Genomic DNA, 26,337 nt, shown 5'->3' with positions numbered 1-26,337 from the left:
AATTGGTCAAATTTGCGAAACTCTATGAGCGATTTTTTTTTATCTAAATACATAGCATTACCGTTGAAAATTTCCATTTGGGCTAGAGCAAAACCTATAGTTCTCACACATTGGTATTTCCAGAATTTCTTAAAAGCACGATGGATATCAGACATTTTAATTTGATACACTTAACGATAGTCACATACACATATTTATATATCATGTAAATAGCATAATCACTATTATTCTATGTACTGAAGATGGCATAAGCATGCCGACACATGTTTACAATAAGAAAACTCGTCGTTCATTTAAAATGTCTCACAGTGGTATTTGTTGTTATTTATTCAAGTAACTGCAACAGACCATATGCCTTACTAATTTTCATTTAGAAAGTTTGCCATGCATCACGGTGTTAGTAGTTACGCATGTACGCTTAACATCAACATGGCCACAGTATTTTTTCCAAAAAGTATACTCGGTTTGAGGAAACAAAAAGTTCTTTAAGCAGAATTATTTGTTTCCTTTTGTGAAATGCATTGTGGGCAATCGAGTGTTAATGTTGTCAAATTTTTAATGCTGATTGCTTTTGTTGCATTTGATATAAAACACGTAAATATTCGGTGAGACTTTATGACAAATTGCAATTTCAGCAACTCTTGAAAAGGTACTCAATGACAAAAAAGTGGCCTTTCATCAATAAAGTTTTCTGCCTAGTTCACATACTCGGATATGTGAACTGGGCAACTTTATTGATAAAGTTGCCAATAAAACCGAATATTACGTTTTATCAAATGCAACAAAAGCAATCAGCATTAAAATTGACAACAACTCGATTGCCCACAATTTCAAAAGGAAACAAATAATTCTGCTTAAACTTTTGTTTCTTTGTGATGTGTAGAGAAAATAAGACATAAGTAATCTTATTTTATTTTTGTTCGCTATATTTTTCTCAGCTGAGAAATCGAAAGACAACAAATGAGCTTTTTTGTTGTCTTCCCGGTTTTCACGCCAGTCAGCTTTAATATTCAATATATTGAAACTTCAATCGAAATCATTGCAATCATACATTTTTCAAACCTTGCCACAATATCTATGGTGGTATTAAGCTGAAGTCACTCTCCAAAATGGTAAGAAATCTTGGGTTGGTCTATAGAGAAAACATGATTCGAGGTTGAAATGAGCACAAGATCGAGACTATAACTCTATATTATGGACTTAAGATTAACCATTGTTAATCTGTCTTACGAAAGTTTAATTTTTCAGTCCTTACAGTAACAGATATTCATTGTTTGAAATATTGCAACAGCATATGGTAATGAATATAACCGCTGAATAAAGTAAAAGTTGTTTGCTTTTTCAGTTTTCACAAAGCAAAAGTTGCGATTATGACACAGAACGTCAAAAGCATTTAATAGACTACTTTTTCACTTTTTTTGCAAACACAATAATTAAATGTTGTTTTCAAAATGTAACTTGCCATAAAAAACTCCCAGTCACTTAAATCACTCCTAGTTATACCGACGCTACAAACGTCAAAATATTTTAGTACTAAATTGTCAAGTTAGTGTCGTTATATACGTATATGTATATCTACATTTATATTTTTCATACTTACGAATCTTTTTCGAAATTAGTGTCCTAACAGCAGATTTAAATGTATTAAGATTATCGTCCACGTGGATCTAAGATGAAATTAAATTTATTTGGCATATATTTCACCGCTAATTTTCAAAGTGCTTTTTTCTTTGGGCAGTATATCGGTCTTTGAAACCCCGAAATGGATATAGCTACCCTCAGTCCAAAATAATGAAATTCTATGTACTGGATGAAATTTTTGCATGTCATTTAAGTTTGGAAATCATATTTTAAAGGCGTACGAAAATTGAGTTTTCAATTTTAAGCATCAGTAGCAAGCCATTATAATTATTGACTTTTTTTCGTGGTTTTTCGATTAAAACTTTTTCTCTCCGCTAATCTTGGGAACTGTATGTTTCCATAGCAACAAAGAATGACACGTAAAGAGATATAAAACGTGACCGCATTAACTCGTCTATATAAATTATTGCAAATTACATACTGTCATTATTTGTTGGCATGCGGCTTAATAGAAAAGTATGAAACAAAGAAAGTAAAAAAACAATCGCTCGTATCCGACATTTGCAGTCAGGTATTTATTCTGATACTTATTTTCATACCGGTTTGAAAAAGTTGTGCCTTTCATATTGTGTTGGGATAAAAGGAGTCATTTTCATTTGAAAAAATATTAAACTAATTAATGTTTATCGGACTTCTTCAAATTGAAAGATTTGCGTTGAAATAGCTGAAGATCTGTTAATAGTAGTCATTCCCAGTCTGTTCATTTTCTGATTTGCAATCCTTTTATTACTAAATAATCGGAAAAAACTTTTTATGTCAAGACCAATACTTTGATGAAAATTTCTTCGCAAAAGAAAGTAATAAAACAATCGTTGTATAAAAACATCAGCACTTTTGTTTTCATGAATTCAGTTGTTTTTGTCCTAAATAGAGAAGTTAATATCAAAAGTTCTGTGCTAGTCTATATACAAGTCATTAGTGCATAAAATAGTTTTTTCGTTTATATTCGTTTGCTAAATACGTCACAACATCGACATTTATGTGCAGATGCATTAGAATTAACAGTCAATAAGGGATCTAATCTTCTTATCCTTCATCTTTAACTCATTCAGCGCACGAAACAGATCTAATTTCTTTAAAAACGAAGTATTCTTATTTAAAATAACGTTCAACTAAGCAAATGCTGTTTCTTTATTTCACTCGGGTTAAAGCAGCTGTGACATTGTAGACCATTTAATTTTCGCAGAACGCAAATTTTTCGAATTTAAATTGTTAATGAACTCGACTTAACGCTTTGAGAAGTTGACTTTGATACAAACGACACACTACAAATTAAAAAAACTGTGACCGCGCCTGTGAACATCTGCCACAATCTCTTGTATTGTTTTTCAATAAAAAATACGCTGATCTCCATGTGGTTTATGCACGCGTCATACAATGACCTAGAACCCAATCTACTAGATATCTGACTCCGCCGAAATTGTATAGTAATGAGTGAGGTAAGCCGCCATCTTGAATGGTGGCAAAACTAATTAGAAAATTAAACGAGACTTACCTGAAGTTGAAGTTTGATTGATATTCTACGAGTTATTGTTCAGGAACTTGGAAGTCATGTGAGATAGAGCGCGCGATATCAAGATCAGTTTTTAAAAAATTTGCAAACGTCCACATATATTTTGGGAGGCAAGTAGTATTTCACATCATTTGAAAAGAAATAAGTTAGTAGTTGGGTGGGTGACTTCCTAGTTCCGGAACAGTAACTCAGGTAAGTCTCGTTTAATTTTCTAATTCTATTTCTTCACTGTTCTACGTCACTAGGAAGTCATGTGAGATTTTAAAGCAATGTGGACATGAGCAATAACTAAGAACAAAATAATATAATTGAAATTTCACATTTCATGTCTCACAAATGGCAGAAAGTAGATCATTGCCAAAGTTCTTCGCCTCAATTGGTTTATTATAAAATGTTTGAAAGTTTGTTCATTACGCCATGTAGCTGCATTCATAATAGTGTCCATAGAAATATTCAATGCGTTTGCGGCAGAACTTGATGCAGTTCTAGTACTGTGTGCACTGTAAACCTCAGTATTTATACCAGCATCCTTTAACACGTATTTTAACCATCGGGAAATTGTCGCTAAAGTGACCAAATAATAAGGTTTTTGATAGCTCAATAGGAGTTGTCTCGCACCATTTCGTATGGGTGCAGTGGCATTTAGATAATGAGACAAGTAATTGAATACACATAACCCAGGCTCTGGTGGATAAGCTCGAAATTCTAAAGGAGCAGCATGCTTACCAGGTTTAGATGTTTTGAGCAGTTGGTGCACATGAAAAACTATTCGATCTTCTTTCTTCTCCATGTGAGAAATATCCAATGCATGAAGTGTTTGGCATCGCTGACCAGATAATACAGCTAAAAGCATTACTGTTTTTAGTGTTAATGATTTCAAATTGAGAATTTCGGAGGGTGGAGATTTCGAAGATGTTTGAATACCACTGAAACGTCCCAGATCATGGCATATCTAGGAAGAGCTGGTCTTGCAACAAATACACCTTTAACAAACCTAGCAACGAATGGATGTGTACCAAACGAGATGCCACTTGGTAGAATTAGGATAGTAGATAAGGCGCTCCTTGCAGTATTAATTCCGCTGTGGGATAAACCTTCCTTGTATAATTTTGTAAGAAAATTAATGCCTTCTTCTAAAGAGGACGCGACAGGATTGATATTGTTTGCGTTGCAATATTGTCGCCAACAGTTAAGTATGTAGAATATTGGTACCGGTGCGCCAAGACTGCTGGATGATTTGAGAAGCCTCTGGTGAAATGCCTCTATCAGAGAGGAGTTCCCCGATAAATGGCAAAGTAGTACCTCCAATTTTGTATTGAGAGGGTGGATTTGATCCGGATGAGCTGGAAGAGTTAAGGTCATTCTTCCTCTAAATAAAACAACAGGATGTGCTATTAGCATCTGCATTAAAGCTGGCCACCAACTTTGTGTTGGCCAGTGAGGGACTAAGACTAGTCCTGTGCTTTCATCTTGTACTATTTTTTGTAACACTTGCGAAATTATGCTAAAAGGTGGGAACGCATAAAATGTATAATTGGCCCACGATATCGTAAAGGCGTTGACAGCTATAGCATACGGGTCAGGTTGGTATGAAACATAGGGTTTCACTTGATTATTCAACCTTGACGCAAACAAATCAATGTTCGGAGTTACGTTTAGTTTTTGAATGGCACACGTAAACAGAGTCTTGTTCAACTGCCACTCTGTTTCTCTGCGTGATATTCGAGATTCTCGAACCGCAGTGACATTTTGTAATCCTGGAATGTGCACTGCTGTTAACCAAATATCATACGAAATGCAGCTGGTCCAGACATTGCATGTCAACTTGTGAATAGTCCTTGAGTGGCATGTGCCCATTTGATTAATGCAAGCTACAGCGGTAGTATTATCAATTAATACCTTAACATGTTGACCTTTTAGTTCTGAAGAAAAAGACTTAAGGGCAAACAATACTGCAAGACTTTTCATATAATTTATATGATTGGAAGCCTCCAAGGGCGTCCAGTTGCCCTCAGCACATACACCATTTAGGGAGCAGCCCCACCTTGTCAACGACGCAACAGTGGTTAGGCATATGCTAAGTTCATTGTGAGTAATTTGCCTGTATGTCGTGCATATTGATGACTGCCGCCATCGTAAGTCATGTATGGCCGCTGAAGACAGGGTCATTGTCTTGTCAAAATTACCCCGGTTTAACTTAAGGGCATCGCTTTTATCCATTTCCAGCCAGCGGTAATGCAACTGACCGTACATTACGCCCGGGAGACTCGAAGTGAGAGTGCCCAAAACCCGAGAAACATCCCTCATTTTTGGGTGAGAAGCTAGTAGCAGCTCATGACACATGCGTTTGTCTTCTCAGCTCGTTCTGTCGTAACAGATATTCGCATAAGAATTTAGTTGAGTCGGGAACCCAAAAAAGTAATTACTTGTGAGGGAACTAAAACTGACTGATCCGGATGTACGTAAAACCCTACTTTACTAAATAAGAAGATGGTATCTTGAATATTCCGAACACATGAAGCATATGTGTCAGCCAAGTATCACCAAGTATCAGCCAAGTATCATCAATAAATCCAACCGAAATATGTCCTTTTTGACGTAAATTTGAAAAAACAGGTTTGAGGAGTTTTGTAAATTTTCTTGGGCAGATGGCTAGGCCGTTAGGAAAACAGACAAATTTATATAGTTGCCCTCTACACCAAAATTTGAGGAGTTTTCGATATGCTGGGTGAGTAGGTACCGAATAGTAAGCATCTTTGAGATCGATGGATGCCATGAAACAATTTGGTTTCTTAAGCCTAATAGCTGACCAAACACACTCCATTTTAAAATGATGATATCTGACATGCCTGTTTAAGGATTTTGGATTAAGAATCATGCGAAAAGAACCGTCTCTTTGGGGGCAAGTGAAAATTGGAGATACAAATTCCCCTGATTCAGGGTGAGAAATCTGCAAAACGTCTTTTTTACGTAATTTGCTAATTTCTAAATCAATGTTGTTAATTTCAACCTCGGGTAGCTGTGTTTGCTTGGGTAAGGCTCTTTGTATCGGAATTGTGTCAAATTCAATTTTTTGTCCAGACACTGTCTCTAAGATTTCCTTATCAGAGTTGAGTGTTTCCCATGCACTTAAAAAATTGATATGCTGCCAGCCTGATAGTTCTCCAAGCTTTTATTCAAATACGCTATTAGCGTGGGTACAAAAGAAGAATACTGGTTTACCTTAAAATTTCTTATAAATTCAGTGTTTCTACTTGCGATCATTCATTGTGTCCGATCGTTTCTTCCCGAATAATTAATTATTAAAATGTTTAATATGATGGGTTTTTTAAACTTTGTTCTAACTTATTTTTTAATTTTGACTTTTGCTTTTTGCCACCTTTCATGATGTCGTCCTTGCCTCACCTTGTCAAGGTAGTTAGACATCTAGAAGATTGGGTTCTAAATCATTAGTCATGCATTGTAAGTAGTTTTCCTCAAAGACAAATTGCAAGCATTACTTATTCGGCATTGAATTGGCAATCGCATCTCCTTAAGTTACCTAATTACAAGGACATTTCTTTGACGATGATATTTCTCTATTTAACTCATTATTGAAGATAAACATGATCTGATGACAAAGAACTTTAATTACCATTGCTGTTTGTTGCCATTAGAATAGTGCAATTGTTAAACTGTTTTTCCTAATCTAATCACTATTAATTTTAAACATAGTCTTAAACAATTTGGTTTTGTAAAATTTTTTAAAATAATGAAGTTTCGTCTTGATTCAAGGCATCTTCAGATTAATGAGGAAGTTAACAAGAATTATAGATATATATAAAGTTATTTACATATATACAGTCATTTACATTTATATATCTATACAGCTGGTTTTACTTTTTCATTAAAGATGCTAAAATTGAATTTCATACTAAAACGGCTCTATAGATGCTTTTGAGCATCTAAAAGTATTCTTGAACAAGAAAGCATAAGTTGCTCTCTAATAACATGTCTATTCTCAATTTATACATTGGCCAAAAGCGCTGTCCGAGGGATGCTCTTAGGTCTTATTCAAACATGACTGGAGTTTAGTCATTTACGCTGATCTTCGGTTAGTTTAAACTGTCTTTCCACTTCACCAAAAATAATAAGTCTTTAGATGTTTGAATGTTCGAAATTTGATATTGGTTCAGAGTGCTTCCGTCAAATAAGTTGTTAAATAAGAATATATCGTGTTATCCTTTAATGTTTTAGGTTATGCTTAGTAGACCATACGCCGCCCCTAAAGAAGTCAGTTAAATTTTCTACAAACTGTAGACAGTAAAACTATAGGTATAAACACTAATTAAATATATCATCTGGTCAAAGTTTTACATAGAACACCACGATACGCACAGCTGTTGAGCACAATGCGCAACAACACTCACGTAGGCTTTAGCGCATGGTCTCTATTTCCTTAAGCACTCCAAGTGTCATTGACATCACAACCACTCCTAGATCGTTCGTAAAAAGCTTTCTCGTCCTTTTCATGATATTTCAGAAAACCCAAAGATGGCTTTAATCCAAAACAATGTAGCAGTGTTGCTGTTATATGTTGCGCTGATTGAGAGCTGTGCGAGTGCACCCGAGAATTGTACAAGGAATATAAAATGTAAGTAATAAGATATTCTTATTAGGTCTACCCTTATTTAGCTTTATTCTCAACATGCTCGGCAAATCAACTGCTCAATAAACTGCTGTATAATCAAGCCTCATAACAACATTTATTTTGTATGACGGAACTAAGACTAAACCATCTCGTAAATTATACTTTAAAATAAAGTTTAGCGTTGCAGTAAGGTGGAAATATACTGATTTGGCGAAGAGTGATGTGAACAATGTAGAAAACCACTGTAAAATTTCTTCAGGCATTTATATTGAGAACGTCGATTCTGCAACCAGTGAATAACAGACATCGGCAAAAATCATATGATTGGCATAACATTTTTTGACATTTCGTCAGCTCACATTTTGAATATTAAATTAGACTGATATTATTAATAAACAACGCAAAAACTCTGAATTCTGTTTTCTGACTTGATGGCGACGGAGCAAGCTCATATTAACTATCATTTCATCTTTTGGCTTTCGTCAAAGGGCATATGACGTGAAACTTGTGCTATTGAAATGATACTTTCATTAACATAACTTTCAAATTGAGAGTGTACCTTTTACAACAGTTTGTTCGCGTCTCTAATCGTTCTCAAGATATTCTAGTTTATGTAATAACCGCTTTACACAACTAGCGACTTCACATTGCATGATGAGAATTTTAAATAGCAGGTACCAGTGAACTCTATTAAAAGACTGGAACATTAGCTCCAATACATTGAACTAAAATATACCTAGAACGACAACTCCCATAGTTTTGTTCTATGCTTGGCTGAAGCCAACATACATCTAAGATTTGTCAAACTTCTCCCTGAAATAATGCCTTTTTTTCTCGGCGACCGATGTTTGTTTACCTTCTTTCCAGAAGAAAAACGTGAAAGTGATTTAGTGTCATTTTTTGGCTCATATTGTGCTTTATTGCATCGAACAGAATTAGTTCATGCTACAGCAAGATATTTACGAGGGAAAAATATCCAGTTACGTTATAAAAAAAAAACATTTACAGACGCTAGTTTGTTATTAAGCTTAAAGTGTATAAAAATTTTTTGTTGTCTTAGATAAAATATCTCCAAAAACTGCAGTGGACTCTTTTTAACATTCATGTTTGCATGCTTTGTTTGGGATGTTCAGTCGTTTCCTAATCACTATAGGCTTCATTCATACTAACCAAACAAGTACAACACAAGCAGGTTTGTAGCGCAACAACAAAATAAAACATGATTTTAAGATACTTAAATTAGGAAACGATCGACAGAACATAAATTCTTCAATTTTTAAAATATTTCATAGCACAAATACATTGCACATATACAGCTTTCATTATAGAGAATAAAAATGTTATAGAAAATCCAAAAAAGCACAACACATTCAACAACATAGTTGTATAGTTTGATGACATCGTTTGAGCGAATGATCAAAGAAAACGTTTAAAAAGTACAATGTACAAATGGTGTACAGCTGTACTTTCATGATATTTTTTTAACGAATACTGCATGAATCCGTTTTAAAGGTAATATCGTGGTTCGGAGTGTAGAAGAACAATGTTTCGAAATTGCCAACAGTGAAATTTAATCTGTAACATGAAGTTCCTAAGGTTCTTCTTTTGTGAAACTTGGTTCTTCTTTTGTCAAACTTTTATGATTATATATAAGACTGACATTTTTATACAAATTACAATTTGATTTCCTTCTATGAATTTACTACGTGTTGCTTTGCTGGGGCATTTAGCTAGCATTTCATTAACTGAAGATGCAAATAAGCCCCTTTTTGTAAAAGTATTATATCTTTTACAGTTGTATCGGAATATCTACGTCAGCTACGCAGGCTTGTTGGTGAATGGGTGCTTATCAATTGCACAGTTAATTACCATGACATTAATGTTCAACTTTTGGATGAAAACGAGAAGCCTTTACATTTTGAGAACAAAAACATTAAAATTGTAGTAAAAAATATCTTCAATGTGACAAAAGTAACACAAGACCACAAAGAGTACATCTGTAAAGCTTGCAATGAGAAAAGAACTATACGTGTCATCCCTCAAAAAAGTTGGTATTTTGTATGTTTTTAGATACGGTTTATTTATTACCTTCTTGGTTACACGAGTGTCATTACCGAGAAACGTGGTAAATTAAACTATAATGTTTCCAAAATCTTGTTTTAAAATAGTTTTCGCAGAGTCTTATATCATTTCTACAATGTGATATTGCCAATTTCAATGATTTGAAAACAAATTAATATGAGCAAGTGATTTTGAATACATTGATCTGTCTAGGAATTCATAGGCCCCTTTGTCTCTTCTACAGGTGTGCCATCCTATGCGAATCCTTCAATTACGGTAGAACCAAAAAAAACTGAATATGATCTTGGTGACAAGGTTTCGCTAGATTGCAATATTGCTGGTATTCAATTCATATATGCTTCCATATACTATAAATTTTTTTGGAAGAAGAATGGAAGAAACAAAGAAAAATGTGAAACAAAAAACTGTAAAAGAACGCTTGTTATTACCGCAGAATCTGAAGGAACCTACTTATGCTTGATAGAAAGAAAGTATGTTAATTATAAATCATACAGAAGCTTTACTTTGAAAGTCAAAGGTAATTCCATTGAAGTAAATGAAAAGCCGTTTTCTGTAATTTTGAGTTCTTATTTCTCAAAACTTCAGTGTGTATCAAAACGTATACTCTAGGAAAAATTCTCTAAAACAAGACGCGCGTGGAATAAGCAAAGACGTTTGGTTATTATGAGTAATTTAAAGTTCCCTGGTACCGCTGGTAATGAGATTTTTTAAAATGCAAGATATTTTACAAGTGAAACAACCGATAATAAAGTCTTTAAAAGACAGGCCATGCGCACGAAATATTCTCATCGTAAAAACAATTTTATCACACTGAGTAAAAACATGGCCTGTGTTTTACGAGCTTTCAGACAATTTGGGGCAAGCGCTTGCCCACAAGAGATCTTTAAAACTTCGATTTTTTTGCGTTTATGCCTTTTAAAGGGTTGTTTACTTGATCCCGGCTAACTGGGATTCAGCAAGGCCTGTAATGATTTTGAGTCATTGGAAAGAGTCAAAACTTCGAGCGTTAAACTTACAACATTTTCTTAAGCGTCATAAGTCATTTTAGTAGTAGTTAGGAACTCTAAAGTTTGTATTAAATTGCTAGAAAAGAAATATTTGGACTTAAAAATCAAGAAAACCAAGAGAAATCTCATCAGAAAACCAAGGTGTTGAGAAATCTGATTAAACACACTCACTATATAAAATTGAAAGGATGAAACGACGATTTCTTGAAGCAAATCATGCATGAGGAAGATAGATTAAATGTAGATGCATGAAATGCTAAGGACAATATAAATCACCTGCTCAACAAGCAATCCGAGTATTGAGAAAACGTCCAACCTGAATGCACCTTCTTCCAAAACTATTAGATTTATTTCAACAATATGTTGTATGGGAATAGGCTTCCGATAAAACGCTTAAAATACAACTTTTGAATTAGTACAAAGCAAACTGCTCTTAAATAGCCCAAATCACGGTGAACCCTGAAATATAGCCACAGATGAAACCACATCAAAGTTCAGCCAATCTTTCATTGATAAGCAAGGTCATTTGATATACTAAAAACAAAAAGAACTAAATGAACCATCAACTAAATCTTCTTATAAACGTGTAAATTCCGTCGCCTTAGTACACAACCCATGCTCATGCTGAGCATTATAATGCAGAAATCTAGCACCATAGGCACTTTGAACAAATTTTTCAAGACGACGGGAAATATGTGTTCTATCAAACTGACCCAACTCTATTCTAACTATGCAAAGTTTGTCTTGTAAGTGACACAAAGGGAAACAAATCCTCTTCACAGTGCCTATAGAGAAAAATCAAATAATCTAAATATACCGGAAAGTGCCCAGAGGACTATTTTAACATCGTGAAAATGGATCATATTTGTTGACGATCATTTCCTCGTGAGATGAAATAAAATTGGCGAAAATCTGTTTGTAAGATTTCATAAGACATTTTTTAATTGAGACCGTCACCACTTCGTTAGAAGAAATCTGGAACATGGAAACAGCGCTATATCACTTCAAAAATAAAGCAAATAACCTAAGAAATTTCATTTTCATGGAAGTGCAAGAGTAAAATGTCATGACGGAGAAAACAAAAAACAGTCGATGGCATAAACATTTAGCTTAGGTTTGCGGGCAATTCGAGGTTTATTCAAACTACGTTGCTTTTTTACAATTCGCTTATCGTACACTGTTAAAAATAGTCATTTAATCTCTCTTGGTCATCTACCATAATCAATTAACAATTTTGTAAAAAGTAATTGTTCTTCACATTTTTTCATGTTCTTCGCATTTTTCTCGTTTTCTTTTCATTTTTAAAGCATATCGAAAGCATTTTCAAACATTTTGAAAGCATGTTTTCTTCACATTTTTCTTCTTAACTCTAGAGCTTGCCAGACCCAAAATTTACATTGAAAACGACGCAGACGAGTTCTCACTTGGTGAAGGAAAGAATTTGACGTTTACCTACAACGTTACGTCTTATCCTGCTGCTGATATCTTTTGGTCGCGTTTGAAATATGATGGATCAAACTATCAGTTACTAACAAGATGTTTTGCGCATGAAAAACACTGCAAAAATCATGACGGACAAGAAAAAATTACACGAAACAAGTTCGAAGTAAAGTTTGTCAGATTCCCTGATGACAGTTTAACTTATCAGATAAAAGCTGGCAATGTAAAAGGAAATGAGATTAAGAAGATTTCAATAAAAAAACTAGGTCAGTCCTGTTTGATATAAAAAGAAAATAAAACTGAAATTTTAGCGTAAAAAACATTTGCATACAAACGAAAGGCAAATAAATGGCATTAGTATATTATGCGCCCTTGTGCACCAAGCAAAACTCAGATTAGAAGCTCAACTTTTAATTCAATAACGGTTTCGAAATTCCAAAGAAAAAATACCAGAAAAACATAGCTATTTAGGTTGTTTTGAAATGTATCATACTCAAAGATTAAGCTTGAGTCATGCATAATATAAAGATCAGTTTTAGTTTTTACATCTATTTTTTTCAGTTGTACCTGAAATTGACATTAAAGACACAAAAAGATTTTTAAAGAAAGGATTTTCGGTCCTAAACTGTACGTTGAAGAAGAAATTTGACCTACATGAAGTAACCTTCAAATGGTACATGTGCCAATCTGATATCTGTCATGATCATAAAAACGAGATGGAATATATTTCATCAAACTATTCTTTAACAGTAAAGAAGGAAGGCAGGTATCGCTGTACTGCCAACAATGGCGGTGAAATAGATACATCACCAATAATAACAGTTACAAAAAAATCCAAACCAACAGGTAAGCCTTTCATTATTATCGATCTTCTGTTTGTCATTGAAATTTGTGCATCGGCACATTGTCTCACTTGATCTTCATTACGATTTCGTTGCCATACATATATCAAGGCAATTGTGTTGAATTAATGCAAAATCATCAAGACTTTCATGAAAGCCTACAGTTGAACGAAAACCATTTTAACAAAAGAGTATAAGTACTGAGCAAGGTACTTTTATACAGCAGCATCAAAACCTATAATTTAAATAAAATCTTTATTGCTCGCAAACAACTGTTGATACATTTAACCACATCGTAAGTGACTTTTTATTTGTCAAGAAGAAAATGGACAGAAGAAAACAATGATGATGTTGGTCATACCTATAGGCGTCCTCACTCTTGTCATTTTGCTCATTACTTCTTATGTATTGTACAAAAGGAAGAAACTTTACGGTGGCCTTTATCTTCTTTCTTATCCTCCATTGCCTGACTACATTGAAAAGATTGATATGAATGGAGATATACACGAGCAAATACAAAGTCTTCCATTCATACCAGAATGGGAGTTTCCAAGAGAAAGAATAAAATTCAGTAAGTTATTTCTAAGCATAATTTTATCTCAAACTATGTCTGCATTTAGTAGCATGTCTTGTTTTCAATAACTAAAAGTAATAGGCGTTGTTCTCATGAGCGACAACTTTTTAAATTCATCATGTGGTATACTCACATCTTTGTTCTGTAATATTGATGTTTTATGCAGTAAATGAACTTGGGTCTGGTGAATTTGGGGTGGTTTGGCTTGCAGAAGCAGTCGGTATCTCAGCATTTCGTCCAAGGGATATCCTGAGAGAGAAAGGAAGTCGAAGAAGATTTTCATTTTTTAACAGAATGGTCAAAAGAAACAGTTACGTGTACAGCAGAGAAGTTACTAAAGTTGCTGTGAAGAAAATCAAAGGTTTCGCTGTTATAAACATTTTCATTAAGATTATTATTCATAATTTTATGTTTCATTGCATGGTTTTAATGAAAAATATAAGATTGAGCAAACACATAAAAATTAATACGTTTTTGAATACAAGCGGAAGGAATTTACTTTTTTCTAGGTAGCAATTTTATACACAATTTAAAGACTTTATGTATACGATACCCTGCCTGCAAGTTAAAACCTAGTAAAACTATTATTTGAAATATTATCAGTCTTTATAGATAGATATTTATATGGCAAGTTGGGTTTTGCAAAAAAAAGGTCGATTTTCCTTTTGATGATCGTAAGCATATATCAACATTTAAGGTTAATAACCTTGATAGCTAAGTCTCAGTTTTTAATTTAATGATTTTTATTTAGATGATGGGGATCGAAACAAACTCATTGATTTGCAGTCAGAGTTGAAAATATTGATTCATGTTGGTGAAAATGAAAACATTGTAAACATATTAGGAGCTTGTACAAAAGGTTGTTTATATTTTGAAGCGGGGTATTTGTTGAGCACTAATGACCATTCCCACTTTTGAGGCTGATTATTGAACTAAACAATAATGGGAAAAATATACGTTCATTTCCTAAATGGAGTGAAGTTACGTAATTTAAGTAAAGAATTATGATTGGAAAATGAAAAGTCATGTTCACACATGAGAAAGTTCCCTCACATAACGGCTTGAAAATATCCCAACGAATAACGATGTGACGAAAAGAACTTAGAGAGTTTTCTTTTTTGGGAAACCTACATGTATGTGCATCCACTGAGAAAGATTTTTGCATTAAATTATTTGATTATAGGTGAAAGAACAAGTTTGTGTATTATTACGGAGTTCTGTGAACACGGAAATCTTCGTCAATTTCTCCGTGACAGTCGAAACAGATACAATCAAGACAAGGAATACATGATGAACGATTTATCACTAGATTTTGGACCACAAAATCTGATTCAATGGGCGTATCATATCATACAAGGCATGGAATTCTTAATATCCAGGAAGGTATAATAATATAAACCTACACCTGGGCAAGGAGGTGTATTGTAGGTATGATAGCTTTGTATGTATATATTGTGTTAATGATGGAGTAGGAGGGACAAATAGCGATAGCTTAAAGGAAGAAAAAACATATGAGCAAAATCACGAGAGAGATTTTTGAACAAAGACGAACGTGCCAGTTTATATTTCTGGGTTCTTCAACTGTACAATTCTAAGCTTAAGATTTTCATTTGCAAGCATTAACAAACTTAAAGATAAAGGCTCAATCGAAGTCAAGTTGTCGAATACTCAATTAAAGAAAGTTTTTGTTCGTCTCTATGGGTGTTAAATAAGATTTTTGTTGCTTTGTTTGAAATTTATTTGATGTACATAACGTACTGTCTGACCGCTGAAAATAAGACAACATAAAATAACTAACAAAACAGGTTTTCACTACAGAGTTCAACTGAAAGAGTTTAGAGAATTTTATTTCAATGCACGAATTTTCAAAATAAATTTGTTTTGTTAAACCAACAGATCATTCACCGGGACCTGGCTGCTCGTAACATTCTACTTGGTACAGGTTACATAGCCAAAGTTGGAGACTTTGGCTTGGCAAGAGATATTTACAAGTATCAAGTTTACACGAAGAACACACCGGTTAGTGCTTGCATTTGAAACACTAGCTTTTTGTGAGATCATTTTGGCATTATTCTTCAGTTCATGATAACAACCCTTGATGATAGGGATTACTTCCTTTGAAGTGGATGGCAATTGAGTCAATCAAGGATTCTGTTTACACGGAGAAGTCTGATATGTATGATTTGCTTATTTAAAATATCATATATTTTCACTTTTTTAAGTTTACTAACAATTCTACATAATTGATTTAGGTGGTCGTTTGGAGTAGTTTTATTTGAGCTGTTTACCCTAGGTAAGCTTCTATAAGCACGTAAGAGAAAAATAATGACAAATAGGGAAATTGACTAATGACTGATGATGGAAACTAGTGAAATTCTTAAGGGCGATGAAAGATGAAAGAGATTATGATACTAGGAAGTATATACAAAATGAGATTTAAAGCTAAATTTTAGCTGTTTAAATGTTTGAGAAGGGCATGAGCGTGACCACCCACAAAAATCATTCTCGGTTCAAATAAGTGTTGCTTGTACAACATGATTTAAAACTTCAAATGTCTTTCAGGTGGGACACCGTATCCCGGCTTACATGTCAGTGAAGTATATGCCCATTTGCTTAACGGAAATCGAATGGAGCCACCCATCTACTGTCCTGACATCATGTAAGAGAATATTTAATACATCTTTCGTCAGTTTTTTCACAATATTTCTTAAAATATAATGAAAAAACTATGGTCCGTTCGTCAATAAAGCAATTCTTGTTGCTAAGTTTACAATTATCTGACAATTGCATTACGAGCTCAACATTTCTATGAGGTAATAGTTGATGAGGGCAAAGCCCGAATCATTTATCGCATCATAGAAATCGAGAGCGAGTACTCTAATTGTTTTAGTAGAGTCATACTGGTATTCATAAACAAAAGTAAAGGTAGTAATAGTTCTCTTTAACATTTTACGCATTTCTGTTGCTACATATTGCTTATACCAAAAAGCCAGTGACCCTTGCTCAATGCATTGTTAGTTATTTTAATTTTATTTTTTTTGTTATACCTTATCTTAGCGTTGTATTATATGGCAACTTAGTCTTCTCTAGAATTCCTTTCTCAAGTAAAACGCGAGACACCAAGGTCGGCAGCCATATTTTTCGCTACCCGCTATCTATTACTTCGCTACTCGCTATCAATTTTTCAATTGTGAGTAGCAAGACAATCAAATTAAAGTATTTGCTATAGAATACTATTATGATTTTATATATAATCAGTGTTCTAAAGAGGAGGTAATCTGACTTCAATCAGCTGGTGTGCATAAATTACTGAAAAAATAAAGTTATTTCTTCATATCAGGAAAGACAAGTATTCCAGCTATCGAATATCATGTTGTTTGTAGTGTATAGAGAGAGGGGGGTGATAAGCAAATGCGAACACGTGTAAAAATCTTGGCCTACCCCGTATTTTATTTCCAAAGAAAAACAAATTATTGACAAAAAGTGTCATAAACAAACTTTAATAATTAATACACTCATCATCCTAAAACCTATTTACACACGATTATTTGAAATGTTACAAAACTTCTGCCAATGCAGGCTGACGTCGGCGTAGCCTTGCTTGGAGTGTTTTTCTCATAACCATGCATTCGATACGTTCTCAGCAAGATTAACCAGAAGGATGGTGTAAAATTTGCTTATCAGGGATATCCAAAAGAAAAATGTCATAGGGGGTCAGCTATGGGGATCGCAGATTGTAATGTTTAGGTATAACACGATGATCAAGCAGCTCTCGCAAACGATCACGGATTGCAATTAATCAATGTGACAGAGCATTATCTTGCACCCATCAGACACTTTAGAAAGTTCATCACTTTGGTTATGAAAATGCTTGGAATCATGTCATTGTTAACAACCCATTAGGGAAACTCTAAGCATAGCCTTCAAGCAAGAGTTGATAGCAAACAATTATTCGTTATCATAAGTAACATCTTAACATCCAGCTTTTTCATTCGGTGGGTGTGGGGGTGGGAGGACTTTAAATATAGGTTGTTGTGTCCAAGTCAAGATTATTTTTCATATAAAAAACTCTTTTAAAGCATAAGCGGTTAGATTCTGATGACGATGATAAATAGAACTGAAATAAAGTGGATATGAATGTGAATCAACCTTATATATTTGCAGTGCTGATTTGATGAAGAAATGTTGGATTGAAAATCCACAACTTCGTCCAACATTTGAAGAAGCGAAAAAAATGGTAGAAAAAAATGTCCCGACAATTTCATCCAGTGAAAAAGTGAAGGTAAATTATGTGATACAACAACGAACTACATTAAAAAATGGTTGATGAAAGATAGCATTTAGTTTCTTCATGTAGCGTTCTACCATACGAATATCATAGCAAAAGCATTTTAAAATCAGCTTCATAAATTGTATTACTGAAATGAATGCTGATGAATGCTGATGGTAATCTGTTACAAATTTTGATAAGGATATGCAAATCTTATCACAACGATAAAATGTTTGAAACGTCAAAAGTTGTGCTGAGTTAAGACTGCCTGTTAGATCTGTAATCTTAATCGGGTGACAGCACGTGTCCAGGCGGGCGGTTGTTTATCGATAAGTTGTAGTTTTAGTTTGCACACGGAACCTTTACAACTTTTTGATCACCAACATTTAATTTATCAAAAACGAGTGCTAAGTCCGTGTGTGATGATAACGAACCACAGCCCGATGAAAAGAGCCTGATAGTAACTAGATCAGCTCCTGCGCTTAGCGTGAAGTCTCGGTAGAGTATGACTGGGCTAGAAAGGGATAAACTACACCTGCGATCGGAGCAACTAAAACAGAAGCAGTTGTTAGTGCGAGAGGCTCGTATCGTTGAGCTAGAAATTGCCAAAATAATTTGAGTTGGAAGAGAAACAAGTGTTGTCAGAGCTTGCCGAAAGAAAAGAGCTGTTGGACATGGAAGCTAGGCTAACGGAGGCTGAAATTGACGAGCGTTTCGAAACTGACAGCGAGAAATGTTCGGAAGCAGGTTTTAATGAGATGCGTGAAGCAGAAGTACGCGAATTTCGAAGTGAAGGATAACGTGAAGGAAATAATTTCAAATATTACGATCGGTTATGCAAAGTCATGGTCGAGCTAAGAGAGCTTATGAATCGTTGTTTTGTGAAGTAATAAGTCGCAGTGAATTGCTTGAAAGAATAAGATGTCGATATGGGAAGCAACACAACATCTACGTTTCATCATCAAGTAATTCATGTACTGATAGTCAACGTAGCAATCTACGAGTTATGTCACATAATCCAAATTATGATGACTACATAACCCAAAAAGATTAGTATGAATATCAAGAAGAGGCGAGTTGTACTAATTCAAACATTAACCAGCAAGGTTTCTTAGGAACCCAATACAAATTACCCTTCCCAACCATGCGAGTCAACCTGTCACTAAAGGTGAGCGGTCGTCAGCACAAGCTGAAACATACCAAATTCCAACATTCCAAGACCATCAGAATCCAAATCTGCAGATGCTCAGACTGGTCATTGCAGAAAGACCAATAACATTAACATTCCAAACTTGGAGGGTCCTGAAGTAACGATACTTATCGGGACAGACGGAAGTAACTGGAAACTGGAAGAAACTAGAGGTTGGGAATCATATGAGATAAGAACACCTTTAGGCTGGTCGGTTGCTGGACCAATGAAGCGAATTACTCGTAATGAATGTAGTAGTTTCTGTGTTTGGACCGGTGACAAATATAAGATAAAAAAGGTTAATCAGATGTGCAATTTTCACTTCAGCCAATCACTATATGATGAAGAGCAAGCAATGTCTCAAGAAGATATAAAATCATACCAGATGATGGTCAATTCAGTTAAAGTTGTGAAGAATCACTCTCAACTCGATTTAACTTTTCGAGAGAGAACGCCTTTTCTAGATAATCGACCTATGGTCAAACGGAGAATGACGTCTCTCAAATTGTGCTTTAGAAAGGATAAGGGGCTACACAAAAAATACACATCAGGAATTAGCAAAAACTCAATTAAAGGTTATGCAGCCAAAGTTCCGGCTACGGTTAAAGATTATATCTCGATTGGAGTCAACCGCTGCTGTAGTTGTTGCCAGACAACATCGAAAAATCCAAGAAGAGCTCGGCATAGATATTCATAAGGTCATATTTTTGACAGATTCAACATACGTCCTTCAATACATCAAGAATGAAGCCAGCCGTTTTAAGAGTTTCATGGCTAATACGATCGGGACTATCCATGAGATATTAAGCTCTTCACAATGACATTACCTGACTAGCGAGGTAAACCCAGCAGATTATGCATCAGGATGTCTCAGTCCCAGTGAAGATGTAAAGGTCAAGCACTGGATACATGGACCAAGATTTCTTTATGAGAACGAAATAAGATGACCTGAGTCGTCAAAATCCACTTCTAAACACCAAGAGCAATTGAAGTGGAAGAGATCGGCCGAACTATTCGAAGCCATTTTAAGCAAGGCTCAACCATTAGATTAGTTCATTCAGCACTTCTTGTAGTGGAATCGTCTTTTGTTTTGTACAGCATGGCTAATTCGCTTCATGCACTACCAACGATTTCTTGTTTTTAAAAAAAGTGATAAAAGAAGATCTCACCCATTCCGGTGGTTTAGTTAATGGGGCCGGAGCTGCACGTCTTACTGTCGTAGAAATGGAGCAGGCTAAAGTAATCCTCTTGCGACATGTCCAACCACAGTATTTTCCACTGGAAGTGAAGAATTTCCAATGTTCGTCTAGAGTTATCTTAATCGCGTTGCTGCTCTTCGAAGGAAATGATAGCTTCTTGAGAGTTGGTGGTAGATCAGAAAAATCGGATCTTCACTTCAACGCAAAGCTCACCCTATCATCGTTTGGAAGAAACATGGTATTGTGGACTGCACTATCAAACATGTCCATGAGAAAAACAGGCACATGGGGGTTCGAGTTGTTGTCGCTGCAGTTCAAAAAAATTTAGGATAATCAAAGGCAGTTTGAGGACTCGTTGGATTGTCTTCTTAAGTTTCCATTGCCGCACACATTACTCTCGATAGAAGATCTTCCTCTAGCACGTCTCGTGGATTCTGAGTACAAAATTTTCAGCGTCGGCAGTGCGATTATCCGTCTAGAAATAAGAGCTGTTCACATAAAAGTTTCAAATACCCTACACTGAGTCGTTCCTTTGTTCCTTTACTCGATTTACCGCACGAAGAGTTTCTTCAAAAGACATACATAACGACGACAGGACTACTTTTGTTGGATGAAATGCAATCTTAAAAGAGGAGTTTGAGAAATTAAGATGTGAAGAGTCACAAAAGAAGATTTGTAAGCGGTTGTTGCAGGAGAAGACGACCAGGCACTTTAATCCGCCAATAGCAAGTCACACAGGTGGAGTTTTGGGACAATATGATATTATCAATCCGTAAGATTCTGACGACGTTAGTCAGTGAGCAGACAATTGACAACGGCACTTTAAGAACGTTCCTAACTGAAGTAGAAAGAATTCTCCACGATCGACCTCTTCTTCTCTATTGTGGCACAGGCCTTGATGAGTCAGATGCTTTGAAGCCTAGCAAGCTGTTGCTGTTGTGTTCCAATATGCGTGCCGCACCTAAAGTGTTTGTGGATGGCGATCATTACAGCCGGCTTTAGAGACAAGTACAGCTGTTAGCTAATGCACTTTGGAAGCGTTGGATTGCTGAGTACATTCCGATACTCCATAAGACGGAGGTGACTGAAGCAAGTAGGTAACTTAAAACTCAATGATCTCGTCCTCATGGTAGATAAAGATTATTCACTAGCATGTTGGCCGATGGCTATAGTGACAGAGGTGAACCCAGATGAAAATAAAATAGTACGACGAGTAACGTTACGAACCATAAATGCAACCTATCGTAGAAGTATTCACCAACTATGTCTCTTGGAGGAAGGCGAAAAATTCGGGGGTGAAATGTAAAGATGTTTGTCTTATCGAGTTTTGTTAGTGCTATAAGTACAGATATTTATGGTAACGATCTTATTCGATTGGGGCCTATGTTAGATCTGTTGCCTCAATCGGGTGGCCGCCCGTGTCCAGACGCTTTTTAAGTGTGGGTAATGTCATCAATTTGGCAAATTACTTCAGTTTGCGTGTTTAGTACATAACTACCACGAAGATCATTTATGGAATGCAAAAAATGGTTGCTTTGTAGGACGAGAGATGGCAAGATGATTTAGGGGAAACAACTTGTGTTTTCCCCATGGTAGACGCTACTTTCAATATCATTAATGAAAGAAACACAATGAAACGCTTGCGCTGATTGGTGCATAGCTGAGTTTGCAATGACCTGTGCAAACCGATATGAGCTTGATCAAACAAATTAATTAAATAATTAATCGAATAAATGTTAAAGGAAAAATAAAACATTTGTTTTAAATTATCTGTTTCGCATTTTGCTATTTTATGAAAGAAATAGAAGATGTCGTTTTGTCTTTCCATTGGCTCATGCAAACCTTGCACTGATCTCCTCTCGCGTTCTCTAAAACGTCTCCTAGATTTGAATGAGCCAACGCAGACACAGTAAACATCATTTACTTCTTAAATGCTTAAAAAAATAATTATTTCTTTATGATTCTAGGATTTGGAAAATTATGAACAAAATCAGAACATATCGACAAAAATGTCGCAGTCAGAAGCAGAAATTAAATTACTCAAGGAAAGAAAAATGGAAGAGATTCCAATGGCTTAACCAATGGCTTAAATCCTTTTTTGACTTCACATTCATAAAGATTGAAGTTGAGAAAAATATCGTTAGATCGATGACAAATTGACTTATATAGACGAAGTCTTAGCAATATAGCCTAGATACATTACAATTGTATTGAACAAAAAAGAATGAGCATATTTTAACGCTAGTGTGATGGCTACACTTGTTAAATAAGAAGATATATTTGAAATCAAGTCTTTATCCAAGCACTTTTTTGCTTTTTCATTGGAAAACTTTTGCAGAAATGTAGAAGCTTTATTTAAATTGTTGTGTACTTTTTGATTAGAACCAAGGGCAGAAGAATGTAGGGCTAAGGGGCTGCTCACCAATAATTAAAATGGGGGTGCTAAGCCCCCCCCCCACAAATATTCCATTGTAACAAAGAGCTTTTCAATATTCTTCCCAAAACAAGTCCTTGTTTGACAGGGGGAATACATATTAGATTCTCTCATACTGCCTTTCTCATAGAGAATGAAGTATTTAATGGACAGTGTTTAATTTTCCTGAATCTCTGACTAATATTTTGCTCAAGGGATAAGAATGACACCCCCTCCAAGACTTTTCTTCTACTACCAAACATCTTCTACTGCCAATGTCTAGAACACACTGTTATGATAACATATAAAGATGGTCAATAACCAAGTTGTAATACCAAGTTGTAAATATTCTGCTAATTATAACATGTTGCAATGAAAAGTAAAGCCTCAATTACATAAGAGAAGCTTTCAAAAGACAATATTCTGGTTTCTATGGAGGGCACTTTAAATTTTTTCAAATATATTACAATTGAAAATATGATAACAAAAATTCTATACATCCAAAATAGTATTTAAATGTTTACTTTACTGAAACTAAAATGACAGCACAATATATTCATAACACAAAGAATAAGTCCACTGAACTTCAGTGACTGGACATCAAACAATCCCATTTATGAAATCAAAGACTTCAGTGACAGTAAACAATTTCCCCATTTGCTTCACACGGAAGACCATTTAGAAAATGCAATTATGCATTTCAACCCATGTATACTTTTAGACAAACACGTTATGCATGTTTCTATGTATAGAGTATTTTTGTGTGTTGTTTGATTTTAGTATTTTATTGAAATGTATTTACAACTGAAATACCAGCAGCTAGGGCCAGAATATGACACTGTATCTACTTCATTTACCAGACACAATCTTAAGTTCAAAGCAGTTTTGGGTAAAACAAACATGATAGAAACTTGAAATTAGTGTCAAATCCTAAATCTGGCAGAAAAGCTCTTAAATTTAGATCTCACGATAAAGCATTTGGGTTGAATATAAGTTTTTTAATATTTAATATTGTGCGCTTTTAAGATCGACGCCTAAGGACAAAATGGTAATTAATGATTATGAAATAACGCGCGAATTTCGAAGATGTCAGATTAGTCACGTGAGGCCGTGAGATTACATGAAGGAGGTATTTTGGTATTAATTTTCTCGAAGCGTTTTTCTCTTTGCTCCAATGAAATGTAAAATAATATTCAAACCTGTATTAAGCGGTCCTGCATTAAGTGGACACCCTGTATCAAACGGACACTTTAGGCCGAAGACCATTGTGCTCAAAAACATTACTTTCCCTGCACACCTCTCAAAACTAAAATTCCCTGCACACCTCATAGTGTTATAGAGAATAATGAAGTAATCAATGGTTCTCAAACCACTAACACACCAGTGTGGATACCACTAACCACAATTATGAAAATGGATGAAATGCTTTTCTTGATAGCATATAAAACATCCCAATATAAAAATGCTCGACGGCGTCTCATTCCCCATACTTCGCCAGTTGATAGCACTTCCCACCTTTCGAGGGAGCTTTAGTATTCATAAGCGAAAATTTAGTATTCAGGTTTTAAGCGAAATATAGAGTGCAGCATTTACAAAAACTAAGCTATAAAATGATATATGACAAAACTGTTTACTGTTTCTTACAATGTTTTCCACGTAAAATTTATCAAAAGAATAAAAAAATGTGTATCAATAAAAATATAACACACATCATAATGATCATAAAGTTAAAATTTGTATTGTCGTTTTATAAAATATTACTGCGTTAAGATTTTCTTTAATGTTTGTCGACATATTCATTTCACTACACACATATTCAAAGCTTGCTTTTCATCTCCAACAAAATTGTAAAACGAAAGTTTTTCTTTTATTTTACGTATAATTTTACACATTAATGAATGCCAGTTCCAATGTTGAAAAGTGCACACGCGCGGTGACGTTAGAGTGTCGTGTCCAAAAGGTGCAGTGATGACATCAAATAATATCTATATGCCATATGTTTTTAAAGATAAACTTTAAGTGGAATTCAAAAAGGCATTATTTCAAAGTGGGATATTAATTGTCATTGTTTGGTTGCATAGGAGGCATACAGCACGCAAAAATAAAGGAAGTGTCGAAAAAAAGCTCTAGGTTTTTGGATTGCTGTTGCGGTAGATCAGGTAGACTTAAGTTCGACATGAAAGTAACTTGACATGTTGTTTAAACTTCGTATAACACATGATTAAAGAGGAGCTATAAGCTATCAGACTGTTTTATTTTATTTTTTACTCATAAAAGATCAGTTGATTTTTTATGCTTTAGCAAATTTTTTGTAGTTGTACCTAAAAAGGGTTTTAACAAATGAATACAAGATAAAACTTGGAAACAGAACAATATTGACCATATTTTTCAATACCTGTCCTTGTCCATGAGAAAACTGTATTGAATGAGTCAATACATTTAGACAGGGGCTAGGTATAGTAAAGTAGAGTTGACACATGAACTTTTTCTTTTACGGTTGTTGCTGTGAATTTTTTTTCATAAATTGTTTTAATATCAAATTTAACATGACTTTCTCCTTGATTTTTCGATTTAGATTGTTTCTCTTTCATCGGTCTTGTTATTTTATTGTAAGAGCATTTTCTCGACTAAGAAATATTTAATGTAATTTATAAACATATCACAGCTTGTCTACATAACGCATGATTTTTTGTTTGTGAGCATAATCCACCTGATGTGTGTTTGACAACTAATTATTTTAAATGTTCTTTTTAAAAAATCTAATTCCTTTTCCTCCAATATTTTTCGCTATAAAAGCTTTTGTTTTCATTTTGAACTCAATGTTGAGTTGAAGTATTTTGGAACTGGCTTAAAACTTAACATTCGCATCAGTAAACGCCAGATATAATCGATTAACTGTGCATAATTTTACAATCGTTCATATTTTAGTATTTCTCCAAAGTACTTTACGTTTATACAGCTGTGCATAGTGTAAACATCCATTTCAAAGTCTTCGAAAATAATGAAAGTATACGTCACACTGTGGCCACTTAAAAATACCCAAAATGTTAAATATAATGTAAAACATATTCAGTTGAAAGACGTCAGAATACAAAGTTTAGTGACTACATCAATTAAGTTTAATTTTGTCATGACGGTTTGAATAGCCATACTGTGTCTCATACAACGAGGCTTGTTCAAAGAAAACATAAATCTAAAGCAGTTGAAAAGTCGAACTACTGTGTAGTGTGGTTTAGGAGCTTTAATTGCTTTCTTGGACAAGTTAACGAAAAGTTAGACATAGCGCAATGTTTTCTGTTACCTTATAATAATAGCTTCGTCTTCGGTGATGTAGGTAAAACATTAATTGGAGGGGCGGGAGGTATATTCAAATATTCAAATATTCATTTGCACACGATTGAGTTTTCTTGAAAGTGACTCTGCTTTTAAAACACAACTCAATTTTTGAAGCTTTTCAGCTCCATTAATTTCATGACAGTATGATTCACATTACCAAAATGATAGAAAAATTTTGCATAAACACGTTAATTTTTTTGA

The 26,337-nt window shown here is 34.7% G+C and overlaps 1 protein-coding gene across 3 annotated transcripts; it reads left to right on the top strand.

Moving 5' to 3' along the window:
* Positions 1-2,061: 2,061 nt before the first annotated feature.
* On the top strand, positions 2,062-23,214 carry LOC124446461 (mast/stem cell growth factor receptor kita-like). Of its 3 annotated transcripts, none has more exons than XM_046997320.1 (17): positions 2,062-2,152; positions 7,391-7,468; positions 7,677-7,787; positions 9,580-9,831; positions 10,090-10,383; positions 12,247-12,579; positions 12,875-13,159; positions 13,478-13,726; positions 13,896-14,090; positions 14,481-14,588; positions 14,913-15,112; positions 15,626-15,748; positions 15,835-15,905; positions 15,982-16,022; positions 16,292-16,388; positions 17,894-18,011; positions 22,355-23,214. In XM_046997320.1, the coding sequence occupies exons 3-17, from the start codon at positions 7,688-7,690 to the stop codon at positions 22,463-22,465; spliced, it is 2,577 nt and encodes an 858-aa protein (XP_046853276.1). In that variant the 5' UTR covers positions 2,062-2,152; positions 7,391-7,468; positions 7,677-7,687; the 3' UTR covers positions 22,466-23,214. The 3 variants fall into 3 exon arrangements, with proteins under 3 accessions (XP_046853276.1, XP_046853274.1, XP_046853275.1); XM_046997318.1 differs by having other exon boundaries at positions 13,475-13,726; XM_046997319.1 differs by lacking the exon at positions 7,391-7,468 and having other exon boundaries at positions 13,475-13,726.
* The last annotated feature ends 3,123 nt before the right edge of the window (positions 23,215-26,337 follow it).

Source organism: Xenia sp. Carnegie-2017, unplaced genomic scaffold, assembly GCF_021976095.1.
Source record: "Xenia sp. Carnegie-2017 unplaced genomic scaffold, XeniaSp_v1 HiC_scaffold_22, whole genome shotgun sequence".
NCBI lineage: Eukaryota > Metazoa > Cnidaria > Anthozoa > Malacalcyonacea > Xeniidae > Xenia > Xenia sp. Carnegie-2017.
This window is presented reverse-complemented; position numbering and strand designations above follow the sequence as displayed.